The sequence below is a fragment of the Salvelinus namaycush genome, chromosome 17 (genome assembly GCF_016432855.1).
Source record: "Salvelinus namaycush isolate Seneca chromosome 17, SaNama_1.0, whole genome shotgun sequence".
NCBI lineage: Eukaryota > Metazoa > Chordata > Actinopteri > Salmoniformes > Salmonidae > Salvelinus > Salvelinus namaycush.
Window position 1 is genome coordinate 30,320,238 of NC_052323.1, and position 25,583 is coordinate 30,345,820.

Consider the following 25,583-nt stretch of genomic DNA (forward strand, 5'->3'; position numbering starts at 1 on the left):
GGAGGCAGCATGAAAGAGAGGTGACCAGTGAAGCTGTGAGGAGGCGTGGCTCACGACCAAGTCCACTGTGCTCTCGGAGCTGCTCTCAGCTGTCAATAGGGCCGGCATTGCAGGATAGGATAGTGGCCACGCACACACAAACCTATAAATAAACACACACACACCACCTGGCTCAAATGACAGGAAGCTGTGCCAATAGGTCACTCTGCTTCCTCCACCTGGACATCTAAACCTGGATACCTTCTGTTCTGACTATCTATAGACGGATAGGAGACGCTCTTTAACTTGTCACGATGGAACACAACGACACGCACTTCCATACATACATCTGAATGTTTTTCACGCGTGTTTGTCTGAGCTGGAGTATCAGTACCCTGTTCCTCAATGAGCTGACTAATCGGTGGCATTGATTGGATGTTGACTGGATCTAGCCAGGTCGCCAGGTCAGCAGGCCATGAACCTGTAGGAAAGGGTCAGACAATGATGAGCCGTTTGTTAAGCCTCATACAGACCAGACTTGATAGGAAAATAGCTGCGGCATTCGTTTCCTCAATCACTGGCCATTCATATCAGACTACATTACTGTCTTACAGGGGGCCATTCATATCAGACTACATTACTGTCTTACAGGGGTCCATTCATATCAGACTACATTACTGTCTTACAGTTCATTCATATCAGACTACATTACTGTCTTACAGGGGGCCATTCATATCAGACTACATTACTGTCTTACAGGGGGCCATTCATATCAGACTACATTACTGTCTTACAGTTCATTCATATCAGACTACATTACTGTCTTACAGGGGGCCATTCATATCAGACTACATTACTGTCTTACAGGGGGCCATTCATATCAGACTACATTACTGTCTTACAGGGGTTCATTCATATCAGACTACATTACTGTCTTACAGTTAATTCATATCAGACTACATTACTGTCTTACAGGGGTTCATTCATATCAGACTACATTACTGTCTTACAGTTCATTCATATCAGACTACATTACTGTCTTACAGTTCATTCATATCAGACTACATTACTGTCTTACAGTTCATTCATATCAGACTACATTACTGTCTTACAGTTAATTCATGTCAGACTACATTACTGTCTTACAGGGGTTCATTCATATCAGACTACATTACTGTCTTACAGGGGTCCATTCATATCAGACTACATTACTGTCTTACAGGGGTTCATTCATATCAGACTACATTACTGTCTTACAGGGGTTCATTCATATCAGACTACATTACTGTCTTGCAGTTCATTCATATCAGACTACATTACTGTCTTACAGGGGTTCATTCATATCAGACTACATTACTGTCTTACAGGGGTCCATTCATATCAGACTATATTACTGTCTTACAGTTAATTCATATCAGACTACATTACTGTCTTACAGGGGTCCATTCATATCAGACTACATTACTGTCTTACAGGGGTTCATTCATATCAGACTACATTACTGTCATACAGTTCATTCATATCAGACTACATTACTGTCTTACAGTTCATTCATATCAGACTACATTACTGCCTTACAGGGGTTCATTCATATCAGACTACATTACTGTCTTGCAGTTCATTCATATCAGACTACATTACTGTCTTACAGGGGTTCATTCATATCAGACTACATTACTGTCTTACAGGGGTCCATTCATATCAGACTACATTACTGTCTTACAGTTAATTCATATCAGACTACATTACTGTCTTACAGGGGTCCATTCATATCAGACTACATTACTGTCTTACAGGGGTTCATTCATATCAGACTACATTACTGTCATACAGTTCATTCATATCAGACTACATTACTGTCTTACAGTTCATTCATATCAGACTACATTACTGCCTTACAGGGGTTCATTCATATCAGACTACATTACTGTCTTACAGTTCATTCATATCAGACTACATTACTGTCTTACAGTTCATTCATATCAGACTATATTACTGTCTTACAGGGGTTCATTCATATCAGACTATATTACTGTCTTACAGGGGTCCATTCATATCAGACTACAGGGGCTCATTCATATCAGACTACATTACTGTCATACAGTTCATTCATATCAGACTACATTACTGTCTTACAGTTCATTCATATCAGACTACATTACTGTCTTACAGTCCATTCATATCAGACTACATTACTGTCTTACAGGGGCTCATTCATATCAGACTACATTACTGTCTTACAGTTCATTCATATCAGACTACATTACTGTCTTACAGGGGTCCATTCATATCAGACTACATTACTGTCTTACAGTCCATTCATATCAGACTACATTACTGTCTTACAGTTCATTCATATCAGACTACATTACTGTCTTACAGGGGGCCATTCATATCAGACTACATTACTGTCTTACAGGGGCTCATTCATATCAGACTACATTACTGTCTTACAGGGGTCCATTCATATCAGACTACATTACTGTCTTACAGGGGTCCATTCATATCAGACTACATTACTGTCTTACAGGGGTCCATTCATATCAGACTACATTACTGTCTTACAGTTCATTCATATCAGACTACATTACTGTCTTACATAGGTCCATTCATATCAGACTACATTACTGTCTTACAGGGGTTCATTCATATCAGACTACATTACTGTCTTGCAGTTCATTCATATCAGACTACATTACTGTCTTACAGGGGTTCATTCATATCAGACTACATTACTGTCTTACAGGGGTCCATTCATATCAGACTACATTACTGTCTTACAGTTAATTCATATCAGACTACATTACTGTCTTACAGGGGTCCATTCATATCAGACTACATTACTGTCTTACAGGGGTTCATTCATATCAGACTACATTACTGTCATACAGTTCATTCATATCAGACTACATTACTGTCTTACAGTTCATTCATATCAGACTACATTACTGCCTTACAGGGGTTCATTCATATCAGACTACATTACTGTCTTGCAGTTCATTCATATCAGACTACATTACTGTCTTACAGGGGTTCATTCATATCAGACTACATTACTGTCTTACAGGGGTCCATTCATATCAGACTACATTACTGTCTTACAGTTAATTCATATCAGACTACATTACTGTCTTACAGGGGTCCATTCATATCAGACTACATTACTGTCTTACAGGGGTTCATTCATATCAGACTACATTACTGTCATACAGTTCATTCATATCAGACTACATTACTGTCTTACAGTTCATTCATATCAGACTACATTACTGCCTTACAGGGGTTCATTCATATCAGACTACATTACTGTCTTACAGTTCATTCATATCAGACTACATTACTGTCTTACAGTTCATTCATATCAGACTATATTACTGTCTTACAGGGGTTCATTCATATCAGACTATATTACTGTCTTACAGGGGTCCATTCATATCAGACTACAGGGGCTCATTCATATCAGACTACATTACTGTCATACAGTTCATTCATATCAGACTACATTACTGTCTTACAGTTCATTCATATCAGACTACATTACTGTCTTACAGTTCATTCATATCAGACTACATTACTGTCTTACAGGGGCTCATTCATATCAGACTACATTACTGTCTTACAGTTCATTCATATCAGACTACATTACTGTCTTACAGGGGTCCATTCATATCAGACTACATTACTGTCTTACAGTCCATTCATATCAGACTACATTACTGTCTTACAGTTCATTCATATCAGACTACATTACTGTCTTACAGGGGGCCATTCATATCAGACTACATTACTGTCTTACAGGGGCTCATTCATATCAGACTACATTACTGTCTTACAGGGGTCCATTCATATCAGGCTACATTACTGTCTTACAGGGGTCCATTCATATCAGACTACATTACTGTCTTACAGGGGTCCATTCATATCAGACTACATTACTGTCTTACAGTTCATTCATATCAGACTACATTACTGTCTTACATAGGTCCATTCATATCAGACTACATTACTGTCTTACAGGGGTTCATTCATATCAGACTACATTACTGTCTTACAGGGGTTCATTCATATCAGACTACATTACTGTCTTACAGTTCATTCATATCAGACTACATTACTGTCTTACAGGGGTTCATTCATTTCAGACTACATTACTGTTTTACAGGGGCTCATTCATATCAGACTACATTATTGTCTTACAGTTCATTCATATCAGACTACATTACTGTCTTACAGGGGTCCATTCATTTCAGACTACATTACTGTCTTACAGTTCATTCATATCAGACTACATTACTGTCTTACAGGGGCTCATTCATATCAGACTACATTACTGTCTTACAGTTCATTCATATCAGACTACATTACTGTCTTACAGGGGTCCATTCTATCAGACTACATTACTGTCTTACAGGGGTCCATTCATATCAGGCTACTCTCATACAGGGGTTCACTCCCAACTTGAATTGCAGCCATCAAAAGGCATAAGATTGTATCTACCATCTCTGTTTCTGTTTCTACATGATGTATTATTGTCAAAATGCTGTGCTGTTTGACTATTACTTTCTATTACTGATTACGTAATAATTAGTCCTACTCATTAATTAATATGATGTCTCCTCAGGAACTTGAAATGCAGTCATCAATAAAACCATGGTGGTTGTGTGTGTCTGCCTTTGCTGTGACTTTAACCTCTCTCTCTGTCTTTCTCTCTCTCTGTCCCTCTTTCTCTCTCTGTCTTTCTCTCTCTCTGTCCCTCTTTCTCTCTCTGTCCCTCTTTCTCTCTCTGTCTCTCTCTCTCTCTCTCTCTCTCTCTCTCTCTCTCTCTCTCTCTCTCTCTCTCTCTCTCTCTTTCTCCAGGATGTATCAGATTGTAAAGCTTCTCTACTGTTTCGGTATCTACATCACCTTTGCCCTTCAGTTCTACGTGCCAGCTGCGATCCTGATTCCTCCTGTGGTGTCCCGCGTCTCAGAGAGATGGGAACTGACGGTTGATCTCCTGATCCGCACTGCGCTCGTAGTCTTCACCTGTGAGTATGACGTCTGTCTTTCTGTCTGACGCCCCCAGGGCAGTCTACCATCCCCAATGCCTCAGTGTGTAGTATTGCATCTGGCTAGAGTCCACTCTGAAAATATCACTTCACCTGTGAGTCTGACTGAAGTCTCAAGCGCCTAGGCCGGGGGTAGGCAACTAGGCTCAGCCGCAGGCCAAATTTTGTTATAATATTTTGTACACTGCAAATTGACCACAATTAAGCCCAGTAAGAGATTGCCGCCCCCTGCCTGTTGCCGACCCCTGCCTGTTGCCGACCCCTGCCTGTTGCCGACCCCTGCCTGTTGCCGACCCCTGCCTGTTGCCGACCCCTGCCCGGAGGCAGTGGGACATCCCTTGTTATGTCACCAATGTAGTAGACCTGGGTTCAAATTGTATACATTATCACCTGGCTGTCTGTCTGGCTGGCTGGCTGGCTGGCTGGTCGTTCCTATCTGACACGCAGTCCCACAAATGTCTTGTCTGACAATGGCCCCTGGCCACTGGGCCCTGGCCACCATAGATTCTGACAATGGCCCCTGGCCATCCACACCTGAGTTCAAATAGATTCTGTTTTCTTTCAGATAGTTTAGCTGTGCTTGATTGAGATTGTCTGGTGCAATGGACTAGTATTTACAATGGTGTTTGTTTTTCACTGGTTGCCCTTTTCTTGTGACAACAGGTCACAAATCTTGCTGCTGTGATGGCACATTGTGGTATTTCACCCAGTAGATATGGGAGTTTATCAAAATTGGATTTGTTTTTGAATTCTTTGTGGGTCTGTGTAATCTGAGGGAAATATGTCTCTCTAATATGGTCATACATTTGTCAGGAGGTTAGGAAGTGCAGCTCAGTTTCCACCTAATTTTGTGGGCAGTGTGCACATAGCCTGTCTTCTCTTGTGAGCCAGGTCTGCCTACAGCGGCCTTTCTCAGTAACAAGGCTATGTTCACTGAGTCTGTACATAGTCAAAGCTTTCCTTAAGTTTGGGTCAGTCACAGTGGTCAGGTATTCTGCCACTGTGTAGTCTCTGTTTAGGGCCAAATAGCATTCTAGTTTGCTCAGTTTTTTTGTTAATTACTTGACACATTGGAAAGAATTATCTTTTTGTTTTCTCATGATTTGGTTGGGTCTAATTGTACTGCTGTCCTGGGGCTCTGTGGGGTGTGTTTGTGTTTGTGAAAAGAGCCCCAGGACCAGCTTGATTAGGGGGCTCTTCTCCAGGTTATTCTCTATGTAGGTGATGGCTTTGTTATGGAAGTTTTGGGAATCGCTTCCTTTTAGGTGGTTGTAGAATTTAACGTCTCATTTCTGGATTTTGATAATTAGTGGGTATCGGCCTAATTCTGCTCTGCATGCATTATTTGGTGTTCTACATTGTACACGGAGGATATTTTTGCAGAATTCTGCATGCAGAGTCTCAAGTTGGTGTTTGTACCATTTTGTGAATTCTTGGTTGGTGAGCAGACACCAGACCTCACAACCATAAAGGGCAATGGGTTCTATGACTGATTCAAGTATTTTTAGCCAGATGCTAATTGGTATGTTGAATTTTATGTTCATCAAATTGTATTTGTCACATACACATGGTTAGCAGATGTTAATACGAGTGTAGTGAAATGCTTGTGCTTCTAGTTCCGACCGTCCAGTAATATCTAACAAGTAATCTAACAATTTCACAACAACTACCTTATACACACAAGTGTAAAGGAATGAATAAGAATATGTACATAAAGATATATGAATGAGCGATAGCCGAACGGCATAGGCAAGATGCAGTAGATGGTATAGAGTACAGTATATACATATGAGATGAGTAATGTAATGTAAACATTATATAAAGTGGCATTGTTTAAAGTGGCTAGTGATACATTTATTACATACGTTTTTCCTTATTAAAGTGGCTGGAGTTGAGTCAGTATGTTGGCAGCAGCCACTCAATGTTAGTGATGGCTGTTTATCAGTCTGATGGCCGTGAGATAGGAGCTGTTTTTCAGTCTCTCTGTCCCCGCTTTGATGCACCTGTACTGACCTCGCCTTCTGGATGATAGCGGGGTGAACAGGCAGTGGCTTGGATGGTTGCTGTCCTTGATTATCTTTTTTGGCCTTCCTGTGACATTGGGTGGGTGTAGGTGTCTTGGAGGGCAGGTAGTTTGCCCCCGGTGATGCGTTGTGCAGACCTCACTACCCTCTGGAGAGCCTTGTGGTTGAGGGCGGAGCAGTTGCCGTACCAGGCGGTGATACAGCCCGACAGGATGCTCTCAATTGTGCATCTGTAAAAGTTTGAGTGTTTTTGGTGACACGCCGAATTTCTTCAGCCTCCTGAGGTTGAAGAGGCGCTGTTGCGCCTTCACAACGCTGTCTGTGTGGTTGGACCATTTCAGTTTGTCCGTGATGTGTACGCCGAGAAACTTAAAACTTACTACCTTCTCCACTACTGTCCTGTCGATGTGGATAGGGGGCTGCTCCCTCTGCGGTTTCCTGAAGTCCACGATCATCTCCTTTGTTTTGTTGATGTTGAGTGTGAGGTTATTTTCCTGACACCACACTCCGAGGTGTGTTTTGTTGTCTCTACCGTTCTGCCCTTTGTGCTGTTGTCTGTGCCTAACATGTTTGTACCATGTTGTGCTGTTGTCTGTGCCTGACATGTTTGTACCATGTTGTGCTGTTGTCTGTGCCTAACATGTTTGTACCATGTTGTGCTGTTGTCTGTGCCTAACATGTTTGTACCATGTTGTGCTGTTGTCTGTGCCTAACATGTTTGTACCATGTTGTGCTGTTGTCTGTGCCTAACATGTTTGTACCATGTTGTGCTGTTGTCTGTGCCTAACATGTTTGTACCATGTTGTGCTGTTGTCTGTGCCTAACATGTTTGTACCATGTTGTGCTGTTGTCTGTGCCTAACATGTTTGTACCATGTTGTGCTGTTGTCTGTGCCTAACATGTTTGTACCATGTTGTGCTGTTGTCTGTGCCTAACATGTTTGTACCATGTTGTGCTGTTGTCTGTGCCTAACATGTTTGTACCATGTTGTGCTGTTGTCTGTGCCTAACATGTTTGTACCATGTTGTGCTGTTGTCTGTGCCTAACATGTTTGTACCATGTTGTGCTGTTGTCTGTGCCTAACATGTTTGTACCATGTTGTGCTGTTGTCTGTGCCTAACATGTTTGTACCATGTTGTGCTGTTGTCTGTGCCTAACATGTTTGTACCATGTTGTGCTGCTGCCGCCATGTTGTGTTGCTACCGTGTTGTTGTCATGTTGTGTTGCTACCGTGTTGTTGTCATGATGTGTTGCTACCATGCTGTTGTTGTCTTAGGTCTCTCTTTATGTAGTGTTGTGGTGGTGTCTCTCTTGTCGTTGTGTGTTTTTGTCCTACATTTTTTATTTTTCATTCCCAGCCCCCGTCCCTGCAGGAAGACTTTTTCCTCTTTGGTAGGCCGTCATTGTAAATAAGAATTTTGTTCTTATTGACTCGCCTAGTTATATACAAAAACATGAACACTCTGTCTGCATGTAATACTGTTGAGACTGAAAATCAGTTGCTTGGTGTGAGATCTGGGATTGATACTTAGTCAGCTGACCTACAATCTCTGACTCAGAGTAGTAATCTATAGAACTAGGTGTTTAGTAAAGTGGCCATCAGACTAACTTCAGACTCCTTGTGTTGTATGTGGATCAGAGTTCTTCAAACTGTCACTGGTCCGTTCTTAGCAAGATGCTTTGAAATATCCTTCATTCTGGCTCAAATCAAAATCGAATCCAATGTTATTTGTCACATTGCGCTGAATACAACAGGTGTAGACCTTACTGCTTAATGCTTACTTACCAGCCCTTAACTCTACTTCTTCAACTGCATTGTTGGTTAAGAAAATATTTACCAAATAAACTAAAATTACATAACAATAACAAGGCCTATATGCAGGGGGTACCGGTACTGAGTCAATGTGCGGGGTTACAGGTTAGTTGAGGTAATTTGTACCCGTAGGTAGGGGTAAAGTGACTATGCATAGATAATAAACAGCAAGTAGCAGCAGTGTAAAAACAAAGGGGGGGAGGTGTCAATGTAAATTATCCAGGTGGCCAGTTGATTAATTGTTCAGCAGTCTTATGGCTTGGGGGTAGAAGCTGTTAAGGAGCCTTTTGGACCTAGACTTGGCGTTCCGGTACCGCTTGCCGTGCGGTAGCAGAGAGAACAGTCTAGGACTTGGGTGACTGGAGTCTTTGACAATTTTTTGGGCCTTCCTATTGACACCGCGTAGTATATAGGTCCTGGATGGCAGGAAGCTTGGCCCCAGGAATGTACTGGGCCGAACACACTACCCTCTGTAGCGCCTTACGGTCGGATGCCAGGCAGTTGCCGTACCAGGCGGTAATGCAACCGGTCAGGATGCCTTCGATGGTGCAGCTGTAGACCATTTTGATGATCTGGGGACCCATGCCAAATCTTTTCAGTCTCCTGAGGGGGAAAAGGTGTTGTCGTGCCCTCTTCACGACTGGCTTGGTGTGTTTGGACCATGATCGTTTGTTGGTGATGTGGACACCAAGGAATTTAAAACTCTCCACCCGCTCCACTTCAGCCCCATCGATGTTAATGGGGGGCCTGTTTGGAGGCAGTCGTGGGTGAACATGGAGTACAGGAGGGGACTAAGCACGCCCCCCTGAGGGGTCCCAGTGTTGAGAATCAGCATGGCAAATGTGTTGTTGCCTACCCTTACCACCTGGGGACGGCCCGTCAGGAAGTCCAGGATCCAGTTGCAGAGGGAGGTGTTTAGTCCCAGGGTCCTTAGCTTTGTGATGAGCTTTGTGGGCACTATGGTGTTGAACGCTGAGCTGTAGTCAAGGAACAGTATTCTAAAGGAAGACATAGGTGTTCCTTTTGTCCAGGTGGGAAAGGGCAGTGTGGAGTGCAATAGAGATTGCTAAGGATCTGTTGGGGCGGTATGTGAATTTGAGTGGGTCTGGGAGGATTGTGTTGATGTGAGCCATGAACCAGCCTTTCAATGCATTTCTTGGATATAGATGTGAGAACTACAGGGCAAAAGACATTTAGGCAGGTTACCTTGGCTTTCTTGGGCACAGGGACTATGGTGGTCTGCTTGAAACATGTAGGTATTACAGACTCGGTCAGGGAGAGGTTGAAAATATCAGTGAAGACACTTGCCAGTTGGTCCGTGCATGCTCCTAGTACACGCCCTAGCCCCACGGCCTTGTGAATGTTGACCTGTTTAAAGGTCTTGCTCACATCGGCTACGGAGAGCATGATCACACAGTCGTCCTCAACAGCTGGTGCTCTCATGCATGCTTCAGTGTTGCTTGCCTTTCATCAAGCGTCAAGGGCATTTAGCTCGTCTGGTAGGCTCGCGTCACTGGGAAGCTTGCGGCTCGGTTTCCCTTTGTAGAATGTTCTGCTGACAAGAACTACAATTTACCAGCTCAACATTTAAATGACCTTTACAACATTGTATAGCTTGAAGAGCCACCACATCAGTTCTTCCTTTAAGATTAGGGGACGTCAAACTCCAGACTAGGCTACTTGATCATTTTGAGTTAGTATTCTGAATGGGATAGTTTAAACCTCACCACCATAGTCTAACCTCATTTAGGCATAGTATCCAACCCTCATGTTTGAGGTAGAGTTAGCTACCTAACTCTAAACCTGTGGATGTGATAAAGAACACACTGTGATGTCTTGAAGTTTGAGGAGGCAGCAGATTTTCTTTAAATTTCCATTTTGAAATCCCTGAAGAATTGCTCAGTTCATTTGAAGAGCTGTAACAGTGTACCATTTGATTCAACCCACTCATCATGTATCAGATCATTCCATTCCTCTCGATCCTTCCATACCCCTGAAACACCCTGTCCTCTGTCCTTCCATACCCCTGAAACACCCTGTCCTCTCTGTCCTTCCATACCCCTGAAACACCCTGTCCTCTGTCCTTCCATACCCCTGAAACACCCTGTCCTCTGTCCTTCCATACCCCTGAAACACCCTGTCCTCTGTCCTTCCATACCCCTGAAACACCCTGTCCTCTGTCCTTCCATACCCCTGAAACACCCTGTCCTCTGTCCTTCCATACCCCTGAAACACCCTGTCCTCTGTCCTTCCATACCCCTGAAACACCCTGTCCTCTGTCCTTCCATACCCCTGAAACACCCTGTCCTCTGTCCTTCCATACCCCTGAAACACCCTGTCCTCTGTCCTTCCATACCCCTGAAACACCCTGTCCTCTGTCCTTCCATACCCCTGAAACACCCTGTCCTCTGTCCTTCCATACCCCTGAAACACCCTGTCCTCTGTCCTTCCATACCCCTGAAACACCCTGTCCTCTGTCCTTCCATACCCCTGAAACACCCTGTCCTCTGTCCTTCCATACCCCTGAAACACCCTGTCCTCTGTCCTTCCATACCCCTGAAACACCCTGTCCTCTGTCCTTCCATACCCCTGAAACACCCTGTCCTCTGTCCTTCCATACCCCTGAAACACCCTGTCCTCTGTCTTTCCATACCCCTGAAACACCCTGTCCTTCTTCTTTTACTCCTCTGCTTTACTGCCAGGTCTTTGCCAGGTCAGTGTAGCTTCTCGGCTAATTCGAGTGAATGAGCCGATTGTATGATATATCCAATATACGGCCAAAACACAAAGACACATCCTCTCCATTGGCTAGCAGTACTTTACATTCAATGGATGGAGTTATATATATATATATATATATATATATATACAGGATGAAGGAAAGGCTTTTGTATAGATCCTTTCACATTGAAAACCAAAAAGATATGTATCCTGGATTCTCTGGAGATTGGCTTTATTGTGCTCTGCAGCTCTCTTTGTCTCATCCCAGAGGTTTGTCTGTTCAATGGAGTTCAGTGGCTGGGTTGACGAGATATGTATTTGGTATAATCTACTTTTATGCTCCCAGTTCTTTTGATCTTGTAGCCTGCTTCGAACTGGACAACAACAACAACAAAAAACACGGTTTGTCTTTCTCTGTCGAGGAAAAAAAGTGCATACGATCAGAAATCTCTAGCTGCACTTTTAACTTTCTTGTGAGGGCTACAAAACACCGTCATCAACATGTTGTGAACATTCAGAACAGCTGCTGTCAGCTTGTGACTACAGTCCATGGAGCTTATTTCAAACAAGACCAAGTTAATTACAGTGAATGAAATTCAAAACATATCAAGTTTAGTTATATCCAAGGGTATCATTTAGGGCTGGGAATTGTCAGGTACCTCACCAATACCATATTATCACCAGAATTATGTGCGGATACCATATGTATTGCGATTTTTCACAATTCTATATGTATAGGCGATTCTATACTGTGATTTTATTGCCATTTACGTGGTCGAGAGAGAGAGAGAGAGAGAGAGAGAGAGAGAGAGAGAGAGAGAGAGAGAGAGAGAGAGAGAGAGAGAGAGAGAGAGAGAGAGAGAGAGAGAGAGAGAGAGAGAGAGAGAGAGAGAGAGAGAGAGAGAGAGAGAGAGAGAGAGAGAGAGAGAGAGAGAGAGAGAGAGAGAGAGAGAGAGAGAGAGAGAGAGAGAGAGAGAGAGAGAGAGAGAGAGGTTCATCACATTTAATTAATTAATGAATGAATGTGAAACGGCAGATGAGGAAAGGAATAATTCCCAGGGTACTAAACCCCTGTGCTGCAGGCCTCAGGAAGATGAGGCTAGCGTGTCTGTTGCTGTGTCTCTTGATTGAAACAGGATGTTGCGTGAGCCTCCTTGGACCTCTAACTTGTCTGAGAGTACAGGGGCAGAGAGCCATGACACGCGACCAGAGGGGTGTCCTTGCATCCGGGACCTGGTCGACCAATCTGAGGAGGATAGTGTCCACACACACACACCACACACACACAGAGAGCCAGAGAGACACATGCACCCTGTCACCCCCCTACCGGGCTAGGAAGGGCAACAGACCCTCTGCACACAAACCTAATCCCTCCTCATTTGTCTCCTCTTCTTCCCTCACGAAGAGAAAGTACCCCAAAATCAAAGAGACACCTGGGTTAAAGAACACGGAAGATCTCTGAAGGTACAGAGATTACAGGGAGAAAAGGGTAAAGGTCCCTCCAATGACCTATCTAGTGTGTGTTTTCAGTTCTACTGTGGATGGATATTGCTGTGTTGAGGTTTTTAGTAATAGCAGTGCATCTGATCTGATGAAAATGATATGTTGTGTTGGTTAGGTACTTCTTAAAAGCATATTAAAAGCATATGCTGTCCATGTGTCCATTGATGATACTATGATTAGTGGGTGGCGCTTGTTCGTCCATTTTAGAGAATGTGTCTGCATTTGAAAACGTGCCGATTGCATGCGACCAGCCTGAACTGATTTTCACCCCTGCTTGGGTGCTCTTCTTCTCTCACTCTCTCAGGCGCTCTTTCTCTCTCAGCCATGGTAGCTCTTCTCTCACTCTCTCAGCCATGGTAGCTCTTCTCCTCTTTCTCTCTCAGCCATGGTAGCCCTTCTCTGTCTCTCTCAGCCATGGTAGCTCTTCTCTCTCTCTCAGCCATGATAGCTCTTCTCCTCTTTCTCTCTCAGCCATGGTAGCTCTTCTCCTCTTTCTCTCTCAGCCATGGTAGCTCTTCTCTCACTCTCTCAGCCATGGTAGCTCTTCTCCTATTTTGCTCTCAGCCATGGTAGCTCTTCTCTCACTCTCTCAGCCATGGTAGATCTTCCCCTCTGTCTCGCTCAGCCATGGTAGCTCTTTTCCTCTTTCTCTCTCAGCCATGGTAGCTCTTCTCCTCTTACTCTCTCAGCCATGGTAGCTCTTCTCCTCTTTCTCTCTCAGCCATGGTAGCTCTTCTCCTCTTTCTCTCTCAGCCATGGTAGCTCTTCTCCTCTTTCTCTCTCAGCCATGGTAGCTCTTCTCCTCTTTCTCTCTCAGCCATGATAGCTTTTCTTCTCTTTCTCTCTCAGCCATGGTAGCTCTTCTCTCACTCTCTCAGACCATGTTAGATTGAAAGTTAAGCTGTAGCGAAGAGAGTAACTGTAGAAAAGGGATTTCTCTGTGTTGTGAATAAACCTGACAAGAGCCTTGTGTTGAGAATAAAGAAACACAAAATAAAAATAGCAAATGAGCCTGTCTTTGAACCTCATTCACAAACTTGCTGCTTCTGCCTGACTCTATTATACCCATAGTACCCAAAATGTATACATGCAATTATTTTAATCATGGTTTCACAATAAATGTACACGAACACTGAGCAGCGAACATTTAATTTATTTATTTATCCCTCCCTTTGAGAGATAGATATACACTGAACAAAAATATGAACATAACATGTAAAGTGTTGGTCCCATGTCTCATGAGATGAAATAAAAGATCCCAGAAGTTTGCCAAACGCACTAAAAATGTATTTCTCTCAAATTTTGGGCACAAATGTGTTTACGTTCCTGTTGGTGAGAATTTCTCCTTTACTAAGATAATCCATCCACCTGACCAGTGAAACATATCAATAAGCTGATTAAAAAGCATGAGCATTACACAGGTGCACCTTGTGCTGGGGATAATAAAAGGCCACTCTAAAATATGCAGTTTTGTCACACAACACAATGCCACAGATGTCTCAAGTTTTGAGGGATTGTGTAATTGGCATGCTGACTGCAGGAATGTCCACCAGAGCTGTTGCCAGAGAATTTAATGTTAATTTCTCTACCATAAGCCGTCTCCGTTGTTTAGAGAATTTGGCAGTACCTCCAACCGGCCTCACAACCGCAGACCACGTGTATGGCGTGGTGTGGGTGAGCGGTTTGCTGATGTCAACGTTGTGAACAGAGTGCCCCATGGTGGGATTATGGTATGGGCAGGCATAAACTACGGACATTGAAAATAAAATAATTAAATGTAATGGCGCCAGTCCAACGCGAAGGATATACTGCTTCCCTGAGACCAAGCCCAAATCCCCATCATTAGCATGAAGAAAAGACGGAAATAGGGGTGCCTTTTGAGAATTTGTCGGCGAGTGGGTAACCCGCCTCCACCATCCGTTCTATTGGCCAATGTGCAATCACTGGAAAATAAACTAGATGATCTCCGTTCGAGATTAACCTACCAACAGGAAATACATTTTTGAAATATCTTGTTTCACTGAGTCGTGGATGAACGACGACACGAATAATATAGAGCTGGCTGTGTTTTCCGTGCATCGGCAGGACAGGACAGCTACGTCTGGTAAGACAAGGGGTTGGGATGTGTGTCTATTTGCCATTAACAGCTGGTGCGCGATGTCTAATATTAAAGACGTCTCAATGTATTGCACGCCTGAGGTAGTGTGGTCTACAGCTTATCATGAGGTACTCTATTTACCAAGAGAGTTCTCATCTATATTATTCGTAGCCGTCTATTTACCACCACATACCGATGCTGGCACTAAGACCACACTCAACCAGCTGTATAAGGCCATAAGCAAACAAGAAAATGCTCATCCAGAAGCGGCTCTCCTAGTGGCCGGGGACTTTAATGCAGGAAAACTTAAATTCGTTTTACCTCATTACTACCAGCATGTCATATGTGCAACCATGGGAAAAAAACTCACGTTGGTAGCCAGGAAGTGCTTTGAAAGGCTGGTCATGACTCACATCAACACCATCATCCCGGAAACCCTAGACCCACTCCAATTCACGTACCGCCCCAACAGATCCACAGATGATGATGCAATCTCAGTCGCACTCCACACTGCCCTTTCCCACCTGAACAAAAGGAACACCTATGTGAGAATGCTGTTGACTACAGCTCAGCGTTCAACACCATAGTGCCCACAAAGCTCATCACAAAGCTAAGGACCCTGAGTCTAAACACCTCCCTCTGAAACTGGATCCTGGACTTCCTGATGTGCCGCCCCCAGGTGGTAAGGGTAGGCAACAACACATCTGCCATGCTGATCCTCAACACTGGGACCCCTCAGGGGTGCGTGCTTAGTCCCCTCCTGTACTCCCTGTTCACACACAACTGCGTGGCCAAGCATGACTCCAACACCATCATTACGTTTGCCATGAAACAACAATGAGACAGCCTATAGGGATGAGGTCAGAGACCTGGCAGTGTGGTGCCAGGACAAGAATCTCTCCCTCATACTATACTAGGCGGTGTCAACAGGAAGGCCCAAAAATTGTCAAAGACTCCAGTCACTCATAGACTGTTCTCTCTGCTACCGCACGGCAAGTAGTACAGGAGTGCCAAGACTAGGTCCAACAGGCTCCTTAACAGCTTCTACCCCCAAACCATAAGCCTGCTCAAATGGCCACCCAGACTATTTACATTGCCCCCCCCCCCCCCCCCCCCACCACCTACATGTACAAATTACCTCGACTAACCTGCACCCCCGCACATTGACTCAGTACCGGTACTCCCTGTATATAGCCTCGTTATTGTTATTTTATTGTTACTTTTTTACTTTAGTTTATTTAGTAAATATTTTCTTAACTCTATTTCTTGAACTGCGTTGTTGGTTAAGGGCTTGTAAATAAGCATTTCACGGTAAGGTCTACACCTTTTTGTATTTGACGCATGTGACAAATACAATTTGATTTGATCAATTGCACAGAAATGCCGTGACGAGATCTAGGCCCATTGTGAGGCCCATTGTTTCTTTCTAAGCCGTCTTTGACCGACACATGCGTACTGTATCTGTGTTCCCAGTCATGTGAAATCCATAGATTCGGGCCTAATGAATTTATTCCAATTCACTGATTTCCTCATATGAACTGTAACTCAGTAAAATCTTTGAAATGGTTGTGTTTTATATTTTTATTCAGTATGATTTAATTAAAGGAGCAATAATGTTGGACCATTGTCACCCTGCAGAACTTTTTTTATTTTACTAGGCAAGTCAGTTAACAAAGAACAAATTCTTATTTACAATGACGGCCTAGGAACAGTCGGTTAACTGCCTTGTTCAGGGGCAGAAGGACAGGTTTTTACCTTGTTGGCTCAGGGATTCGATCTGGCAACCTTTCGGTTACTAGTCCAACGCTCTAACCACGAGGCCACCTGCTGGTTACTAGTCCAACGCTCTAACCACGAGGCTACCTGCCGCAACAGTGAACGTGAAGGTTGTGTCCCTGTTTTGTCATATTATCCTTGTCACAGATTCCACACAACAGAACCTGTACATGCATACAGTACCAGTCAAATGTTTGGACACACTGACTCATTCAAGGGTTTTTCTTTTATTTGTACTTTTTTCTACATTGTAGAATAATAGGGAAGACATCACAACTATGAAATAACACATATGGAATCATGTAGTAACCAAAAAAGTGTTAAACAAATCTAGATATATTTAATATTTTAGATTCTTCAAAGTTGCCACCCTTTGCCTTGATGACAGCTTTGCAAAATGATCTGTTATTAGCAGAGAGGTTTGGAACTCTTCCTTGTTTTCTAGTAATTAATTTACCGACTGGTGATGTCACCATGGATGGCCAAAACTCCATCCCACCGAAACAGGCTGAAATTTCAGACATTATTTTCAATCAGCTCTTACACTAAAAGTGCATTATCATAATTTTCACAATTGCACAGTATTATTCCAACCTCATAATGTTGAAAATATACTGAGTGTATAAAACATCAGGAACAGCTGCTCTTTCCATGACAGACTGACCAGGTGAAAGCTATGATCCCTTATTGATGTCACTTGTTAAATCCATTTCAATCAGTGTAGATTTAAGGAGAGGAGACTGGTTAAATAAGGATTTTTTAAGCCTTGAGTCAACTGAGACATGGATTGTGAACGTCTGCCATTCAGAGAGTGAATGGGCAAAAGATTTAAGTGCCTTTGAACGGAGTATGGTAGTAGGTGCCAGGCGCACTAGTTTGTGTCAAGAACTGCAACGCTGCTGGGTTTTTCACGCTCAACAGTTTCCGGTGTGTATCAAGAATGGTCCACTACCCAATGGGCATCCAGCCAACTTAACACAACTGTGGGAAGCATTGGAGTCAACATGGGCCAGCATCCCTGTGGAACGCTTTCAAAACCTTGTAGAGTCCATGCCCTGAGGAATTGAGGCTGTTCTGAGGGCAAGGTGGTGTAACGCAATATTAGGAAAGTATTCACCGGGCCTTTACGGGAACTGATTGGTTTCGCTCTCTCTGAGCGTCTCGTTAGGTGGTTGGTTTGTGAGGGGATCAGAGAGGAGCTGGGTAGTGGAACAGCGTGACATTGGCACAGCAACTCAACTTATTTGGGCTGCCACAGCTGCCCCTCCCCTGTTCCTTTTCACATCACATCACATCAATCTCCTTAGCAACAGATGATGATGGGTGATCCCCAGTTGTCTCCTAGCACCGGAAGGCCACCGACCAGCCCCAAAGACATGAAAAACACAGTCAATAACAATTATGCTTCTTTGGTAGTTGTTGTTTTTCAATGTACTTGTTTTTATGCTACCGCCATTCATTTCATTCCCCCTCACCCCTTCCTACCTCCCCAGGTAAGAGAAAGAGTTGACTCTGTGTGTCCATTTGTGTCTCATCTCATCCCTGACCCCTCACCCTACCTGTATAGAGCAGGAGATATGGTTCTGTCCTCTCCCCCCCCCAGGGGATGTAATGGTTCTGTCTCTGTCTCCAGGTGTCCTGGCCATATTGATCCCCCAGCTGGACCTGGTCATCTCTTTAGTGGGGTCCGTCAGCAGCAGTTTCCTGGCTCTCATCTTCCCTCCACTCCTCCAGATCCTCACCTACCACAACGAAGGTCTGTCTCCCTGGGTCATCGTCAAGAACACCCTGATCTCTGTCATCGGCTTCATCGGCTTCATCACCGGCACCTATATATCCATCACAGAGATCATCAAACGCAACGGCAGACATGACAATATGGATGTGACCTTCTTCCAGGTCCAGTGAGAGATCTAGTGAGGAAGAGGAGGATATCTTGACAGTGGTTGGTCTGGCAAACAGTGGAGGCTGGCGGGTGGAGAAATCTGAAGACAGGCTCATTTTAGTATGGATGGTACCTTCCTTCGATTTAGTGACACCAGCCTCCACTGCTGTCAAACAATCACAGTTAAAAGATGTCTTCACCCTGGCTTCAGACATGTTTTTTTTCTCACTTGCTCTATTCCATTGATTAAACATTTATTGATATTGTGAGTATGTTTACTGTTGTAGTTATTAGTCGCTGTGGAACAATTATTTAATGGAATATAAGTGTAAACCAAACTAATTTTTACAGTAACCGTATAGCCAAGAAGATAACACATTTCGTTTATTTTATTTAACCTTTATTTAACTAGGCAAGTCAGTTAAGAAAATAATCTTATTTACAATGACGGCCTACCCCGGCCAAACCCGGACGACGCTGGGCCAATGGTTTCCGCCCTATGACACGAGCTTCATTCTCTCTGTGCCTTATGAGCTTCGATGTTTTTAACTTCTTATTTTTATGACGTACTTTTATATTTTTAACTCTTCCATGCCCGCAAGAGCACCTATCTTACATGTTTTATTATTTTATGTTAATAATTTAACCAAATCATTGAATATTGAGCAATCACATTCTCGTAACATTTAATATTGTTTAAACAAGGTACTAATAGAAATACTAATACGTGTTAGATGTTCTGTTGAAATACATCCTGGAAGTTGTTCAAGTGATACAATAGCATTTAAATAACAGTTAAGTTCCATTTTGAATCATATCATAATTCTATAGGCCTTGTGAAGGGGAAGATGTATCTTTCAACTAGACTATTTCCAATAGAATGGTAAATGATTGACGGTGTTTAATATGACTATCAGAACACTACAACCTGTAGTCTGACGATCACCATCATCATTGCTGCTGCAAATGTAGCTATGACATTGACATTGAATACAGTTTCCTGACTACAAATTAAATACAGTTTCCTGACTACAAATTAAATACAGTTTCCTGACTAAAAATTAAATAGTTTCCTGACTACAAATTAAATTCAGTTTCCTGACTACAAATTGAAAACAGTTTCCTGACTACAAATTAAATACAGTTTCCTGACTACAAATTGAATACAGTTTCCTGACTGCAAATTGAATACAGTTTAGTGACTACAAATTTGATATACCGTAGTTTCCTGACTACAAATTGAGAGACAATAAGATGTAATAGTTGAAAGGTAACTTTTTGTTTTGAAAAGGAACAGCATCATTTACATGTTTCAAGTCAAGCTGTACAGATCACCTACTGTAATACTGATTAACTTGAGGGACTGTAAAGAAATATGACAAAATAATGTGTATATTGTGGAGCTAATACCATGTGTTATTCCTCAGTTGAGGTCATTTATGTTGGTGCTTTCATTTATTACATTTGTCTCAAGTTGGGCACTGGATGTATTCATCATGCTCTATTATTTTATTTAGGCAGCATTTGTTTTATCACTTGTCTCGGTTGTTTAGAGTGGGTTGGACTGAATGGGCCCAGTTTAGAGTGGGTTGGACTGAATGGGCCCAGTTTAGAGTGGGTTGGACTGAATGGGCCCAGTTTAGAGTGGGTTGGACTGAATGAGCCCAGTTTAGAGTGGGTTGGACTTAATGGGCCCAGTTTAGACTGGGTTGGACTGAATGGGCCCAGTTTAGAGTGGGTTGGCCTGAATGAGCCCAGGTTAGAGTGGGTTGGGCTGAATGGGCCCAGTTTAGAGTGGGTTGGACTGAATGGGCCCAGTTTTAGAGTGGTTTGGAAGTCATGGTGATACCACATGGCATTGGGAGAACTTAACTGATTGCCACTTTTTTCAACTAGATTTGAATAATGGCAAGTTTTGAACTATTGTTGAGTTTGGACTTTATTGTAAATAAAAAATCTAGTATTCTGAATTGTCCACGAGAAAATACTGCTGAGCATTTAATAAGGTGTATTTTTGTCGTGATCATGAACATGTAAAAAATAATATGTATATATATTGTTTTTATTTAATTACAGCCTTAATGAAAAAGTTCACACTTCTGGAAATTATACATATGCATTTATTTGTGTTTGATTTGTTTTGATGCTTGTGGTGTTGACGGGAATTCAGATGTTTACATCCCTTAAACATTGTACTCATCATATAGCTTGCGTCCCAAAAGGCACCCTAGTTCCTTCATAGTGCACTACTTTCTGACCAGAGTCCAATGTGCCCTGGTTAAAAGTAGTGCACTATATAGGGAATAGGGTGCCATTTAGGATGCAGAGGGCGTCTCGTTCACTAGTCTCACTCTAGCAATTATCTACAAGGGGATGACTCGGAGTTTAACCATCAAAGAACTCAATTAAAGATACTCGCCGCTACTTTTGCATACTTTTTAGCCAATAGTTCTGAAAGTAGTGGCCCACGAGCCAAAAGTGGTCCCCAAAAATTGCCTACTACGTCATATGTGCACCACGTCATTGCTCTCTCTCCCTCAATCTACTGTGTGTGTTTGTGTCTTCCTAGCTGTCACTCAAATGGCGAGGGGCTGAAACTTAAAATTGCTAGGGGGCTGGCCCACGTGGGGATAAATATAGGGAAAATGGCACCGCACAGCTTCTAGAAAAGTTGCTGTCACGCTAAGGATTTTGTGGCTAATTGAGGTGAAACAATGATTCTCCTCATAGATTATGTATGTATGAAATATGCATGAACACATCCAGCCCAAAATACTTACTATTCGCCAAAGTACCGGAGCATGTCTTTAATGGAAATAAATATTTGCATATTCTGAATATCTCAACTATCATTACAGCTTGTCTTGGGGTTTTCACAGATGTATGTTAAGCCAGTGGATTGTTGTTAATTTGAGTCACCGAATGTCATTTCAGCAAAATAGAAACTCCTGTAGTGTGAAATATAGAAAAGATGTGCATATTTCCTCAATATTTAAAATGCTCTCAACTTAAGTTGCTGGGACTTCTAAGTATGCAGGGCTATGGGGTGACTAATGTTTAATTATCCTGTTTTGACTGAACTGATGAGTGACATAGAGAGAGGGCTATGGGGTGACTAATGTTTAATTATCCTGTTTTGACTGAACTGATGAGTGACATAGAGAGAGGGCTTTGGGGTGACTAATGTTTAATTATCCTGTTTTGACTGAACTGATGAGTGACATAGAGAGAGGGCTATGGGGTGACTAATGTTTAATTATCCTGTTTTGACTGAACTGATGAGTGACATAGAGAGAGGGCTTTGGGGTGACTAATGTTTAATTATCCTGTTATTAAATGTGTATCTATTAGCCGTTCAAGCAGGAAGTAAAAATTATAAATAACTAGTCATTATGGGCACGTTGGACATTGCAGCTGACTTGAAAGGCAAGTCGAGACTGACTGATCTACAAATCACTTTAAATAACTATGTGATTTGTAAATCAGTCAGTCACAATTTACCCACAATGCATCATGGATTTGATGGTCTCGAACACAGCCTATTATTTGTAGATCAGAGCGTCAGTCACCATTTACCCACAATGCATCATAGATATTCTAAAATTGATTTAATCGTTTTTTCCCCACATCAATCTACACACAATACCCCATAATGACACAGCAAAAACTGTTTTTTTTATTTAAAAAAAAAGTTTGGCACACCTGTATTAGGGGAGTTTCTCCCATTCTTCTCTGCAGATCCTCTCAAGCTCTGTCAGGCTGGATGGGGAGCTTCGCTGTACAGTCCGAGCTCTGGCTGGGCCACTCAAGGACATTCTGAGACTTGTCCCGAAGTCACTCCTGCGTTGTCTTGGCCATGTGCTTACGGTCGTTGTCCTGTTGGAAGGTAAACCTTCTACCCAGTCTGAGGTCCTGAGCGCTCTGGATCAGGTTTTCATCAAGGATCTCTCTGTACTTTGCTCTGTTCATCTTTCTCTTGACCCTGACTAGTCTCCCAGTCCATGCCACTAAAAAACCTCCCCACAGCATGATGCTGCCACCACCAAGCTTCACCGTAGGGATGGTGCCAGGTTTCCTCCAGACGTGATGCTTCGCATTCAGGCCAAAGAGTTCAATCTTAGTTTCATCAGACTAGAGAATCTTGTTTCTCATGGTCTGACAGTCTAGGTGCCTTTTGCAAACTCCAATTGGGCTGTCATGTGCCTTTTACTGAGGAGTGGCTTCTGTCTGGCCACTCTACCATAAAGGCCTGATTGGTGGAGTGCTGCAGAGATGGTTGACCTTCTGGAAGGTTCTCCCATCTCCACAGAGGAACTCTGGAGCTCTGTCAGAGTGACCATCGTGTTCTTGGTCATCTCCCTGACCGAGGCTCTTCTCCACTGATTGATCAGTTTGGCCGGGCGGCCTGCTCTAGGAAGAGTCTTGGTGGTTCCAAACTTCTTCCATTTAAGAATGATGGAGGCAACTTTGTTCTTTGGGACCTTCAGTGCTGCAGACCATTTTTGGTACCCTTCCCCAGATCTGTGCCTCGACACAATCCTGTCTCGGAGCTCTACAGACATTCCTTTAACCTCATGGCTTGGTTTTTGATCTGACGTGCACCGTCAACTGTGGGACCTTATATAAACAGGTGTGTGCCTTTCCAAATCATGTCCAATCAATTGCATTTACCACAGGGGGACTCCAATCAAGTTGTATAAACATCTCAAGGATGATCAATGGAAACAGGATGCACCTGAGCTCAATTTCGAGTCTCATAGCAAAGGGTCTGAATACTTATGTAAATAAAGTATTTCTGTTTTTATTTTGAATAAATTTGCTTTCGGGGGGTACTGTGTGTAGATTGATGAGAAAAAAAATATTTATACATTTTAGAATAAGGCTGTAACGTAACAAAATGTGGAAAAAGTCGAAGGGTCTGAATACTTTCCGAATACATATAAAGCTAGAGAAGAAAAAAACAGCACATCCACAAGACATCTTTATTAAAACTGATTTGAATTATCTTAGACACAAAATGTTCTCATCAAACTTATTAAAGTCATAAATACCATTCTCCATCATCTTTATGAATTTATGATAATTTGCACAAAAAAAAGCATAATGTCAACAAAACTGGTACATTCTCATAATAATCATATTTTTCACCAAGCTACCCAGGACATTCAAATAACTCACAGGATAGACATATACACGTGATACGTAACAAAAACATTATATGTAAACAAATACGTACGCCTGACACGTAAACAATAGATGTAAACATTCATTCATTTCTTATACTCACTTCTTAATCCCCACAATGCGTATCAAAGTAGTGTAGTGGAGGTATACGCTCTATTAATGAATAAGGCTGATGGAACCAATCAGAAGGTTTAGCTTCAAATGTTGATCAAGTATTATTTCGTCACGTTTTATGCGCAGCAATGTACACACAGCGGTAGGCCTGTGCGAGAATGTTTCAAAATGAAATTTGTGGGAAAACACCGTTCTAACATGTGCACCTTACATGCCGTTTAATGGACAGAGTCAAATATCCATTATAAATATCCATTATCACATGGACTCCATTACGTTGTTGATTACCCCCTCTATTTCTGTCTGCTACTTAGTTTGTTCCCTGTGTCAGCGTTGATGTCGTTATTTTTCCCCTGTCCAGACGCGGTTCCTGTGCCTGTTTCATGTCCGTTGTTTCATTAAATGTTCACTCCCTGTACTTGCTTCTCGTCTCCAGCGTCGATCCTTACACATTTCTTCATTGGCTATTTTAATAACTATGAAAAAAACGAAACATTCCCTTAATTGTTTCCTTATATTTTATTATTTGAATTAAATAAGTAAATCAAATTGTATTGGACCTAGGATTGGGTAGTTGCAGCTAATTGGCCAATTGATATTCCCATCCCACGTTACCAGTGAGATCCCATTGGACCTTATAATGAAGTATTGTGACGCATCAAATACAGTTGAAGTCGGAAGGTTACATACACCTTAGCCAAATACATTTAAACTCAGTTTTTCACAATTCCTGACATTTAATCCTAGAAAAAAATCCATATTTTAGGTCAGTTAGGATCACCACTTTATTTAGAGAATGTGAAATGTCAGAATAATAGTAGAGAGAATTATTTATTTCAGCTTTTATTTCTGTCATCACATTCCCAGTGGGTCAGAAGTTTACATGCACTCAATTAGTATTTGGTAGCATTGCCTTTAAATTGTTTAACTCGGATCAAACGTTTCGGGTAGCCTTCCACAAGCTTCCCACAATAAGTTGGGTGAATTTTGGCCCATTCCTCCTGACAGAGCGGGTGTAACTGAGTCAGGTTTGTAAGCCTCCTTGCTCGCATATGCTTTTTCAGTTCTGCCCACAAATTTTCTATGGGATTGAGGTCAGGGCTTTGTGATGGCCACTCCAATACACTGACTTTGTTTTCCTTAATCCATTTTGACACAACTTTGGAAGTATGCTTGGTGTGATTGTCCATTTGGAAGACCCATTTGCGACCAAGCTTTAACTTCCTGACTGATATCTTGAGATGTTGCTTCAATATATCCACATACTTTTCCTCCCTCATGATGCCATCTATTTTGTGAAGTGCACCAGTCCCTCCTGCAGCAAAGCACCCCCACAACATGATTCTGACACCCCCGTGCTTCACGGTTGGAATGGTGTTTTTCGGCTTGCAAGCCTCCCCCTTTTTCCTCCAAACATAACGATGGTCATTATGGCCAA

The 25,583-nt window shown here is 42.5% G+C and overlaps 1 protein-coding gene across 2 annotated transcripts in view; it reads left to right on the forward strand.

Moving 5' to 3' along the window:
* LOC120062519 (proton-coupled amino acid transporter 1-like) overlaps positions 1-21,689 on the forward strand; it is an 83,061-nt gene extending 61,372 nt beyond the window's left edge. For both annotated transcript variants that reach the window (XM_039012556.1, XM_039012557.1), the window contains exons 11-12: positions 4,837-5,006; positions 18,596-21,689. In XM_039012556.1, coding sequence (XP_038868484.1) covers positions 4,837-5,006; positions 18,596-18,870 — 445 coding nt within the window. In that variant the 3' untranslated portion in view covers positions 18,871-21,689. The remainder of the gene's footprint in view (positions 1-4,836; positions 5,007-18,595) is intronic.
* Positions 21,690-25,583: the final 3,894 nt, after the last annotated feature.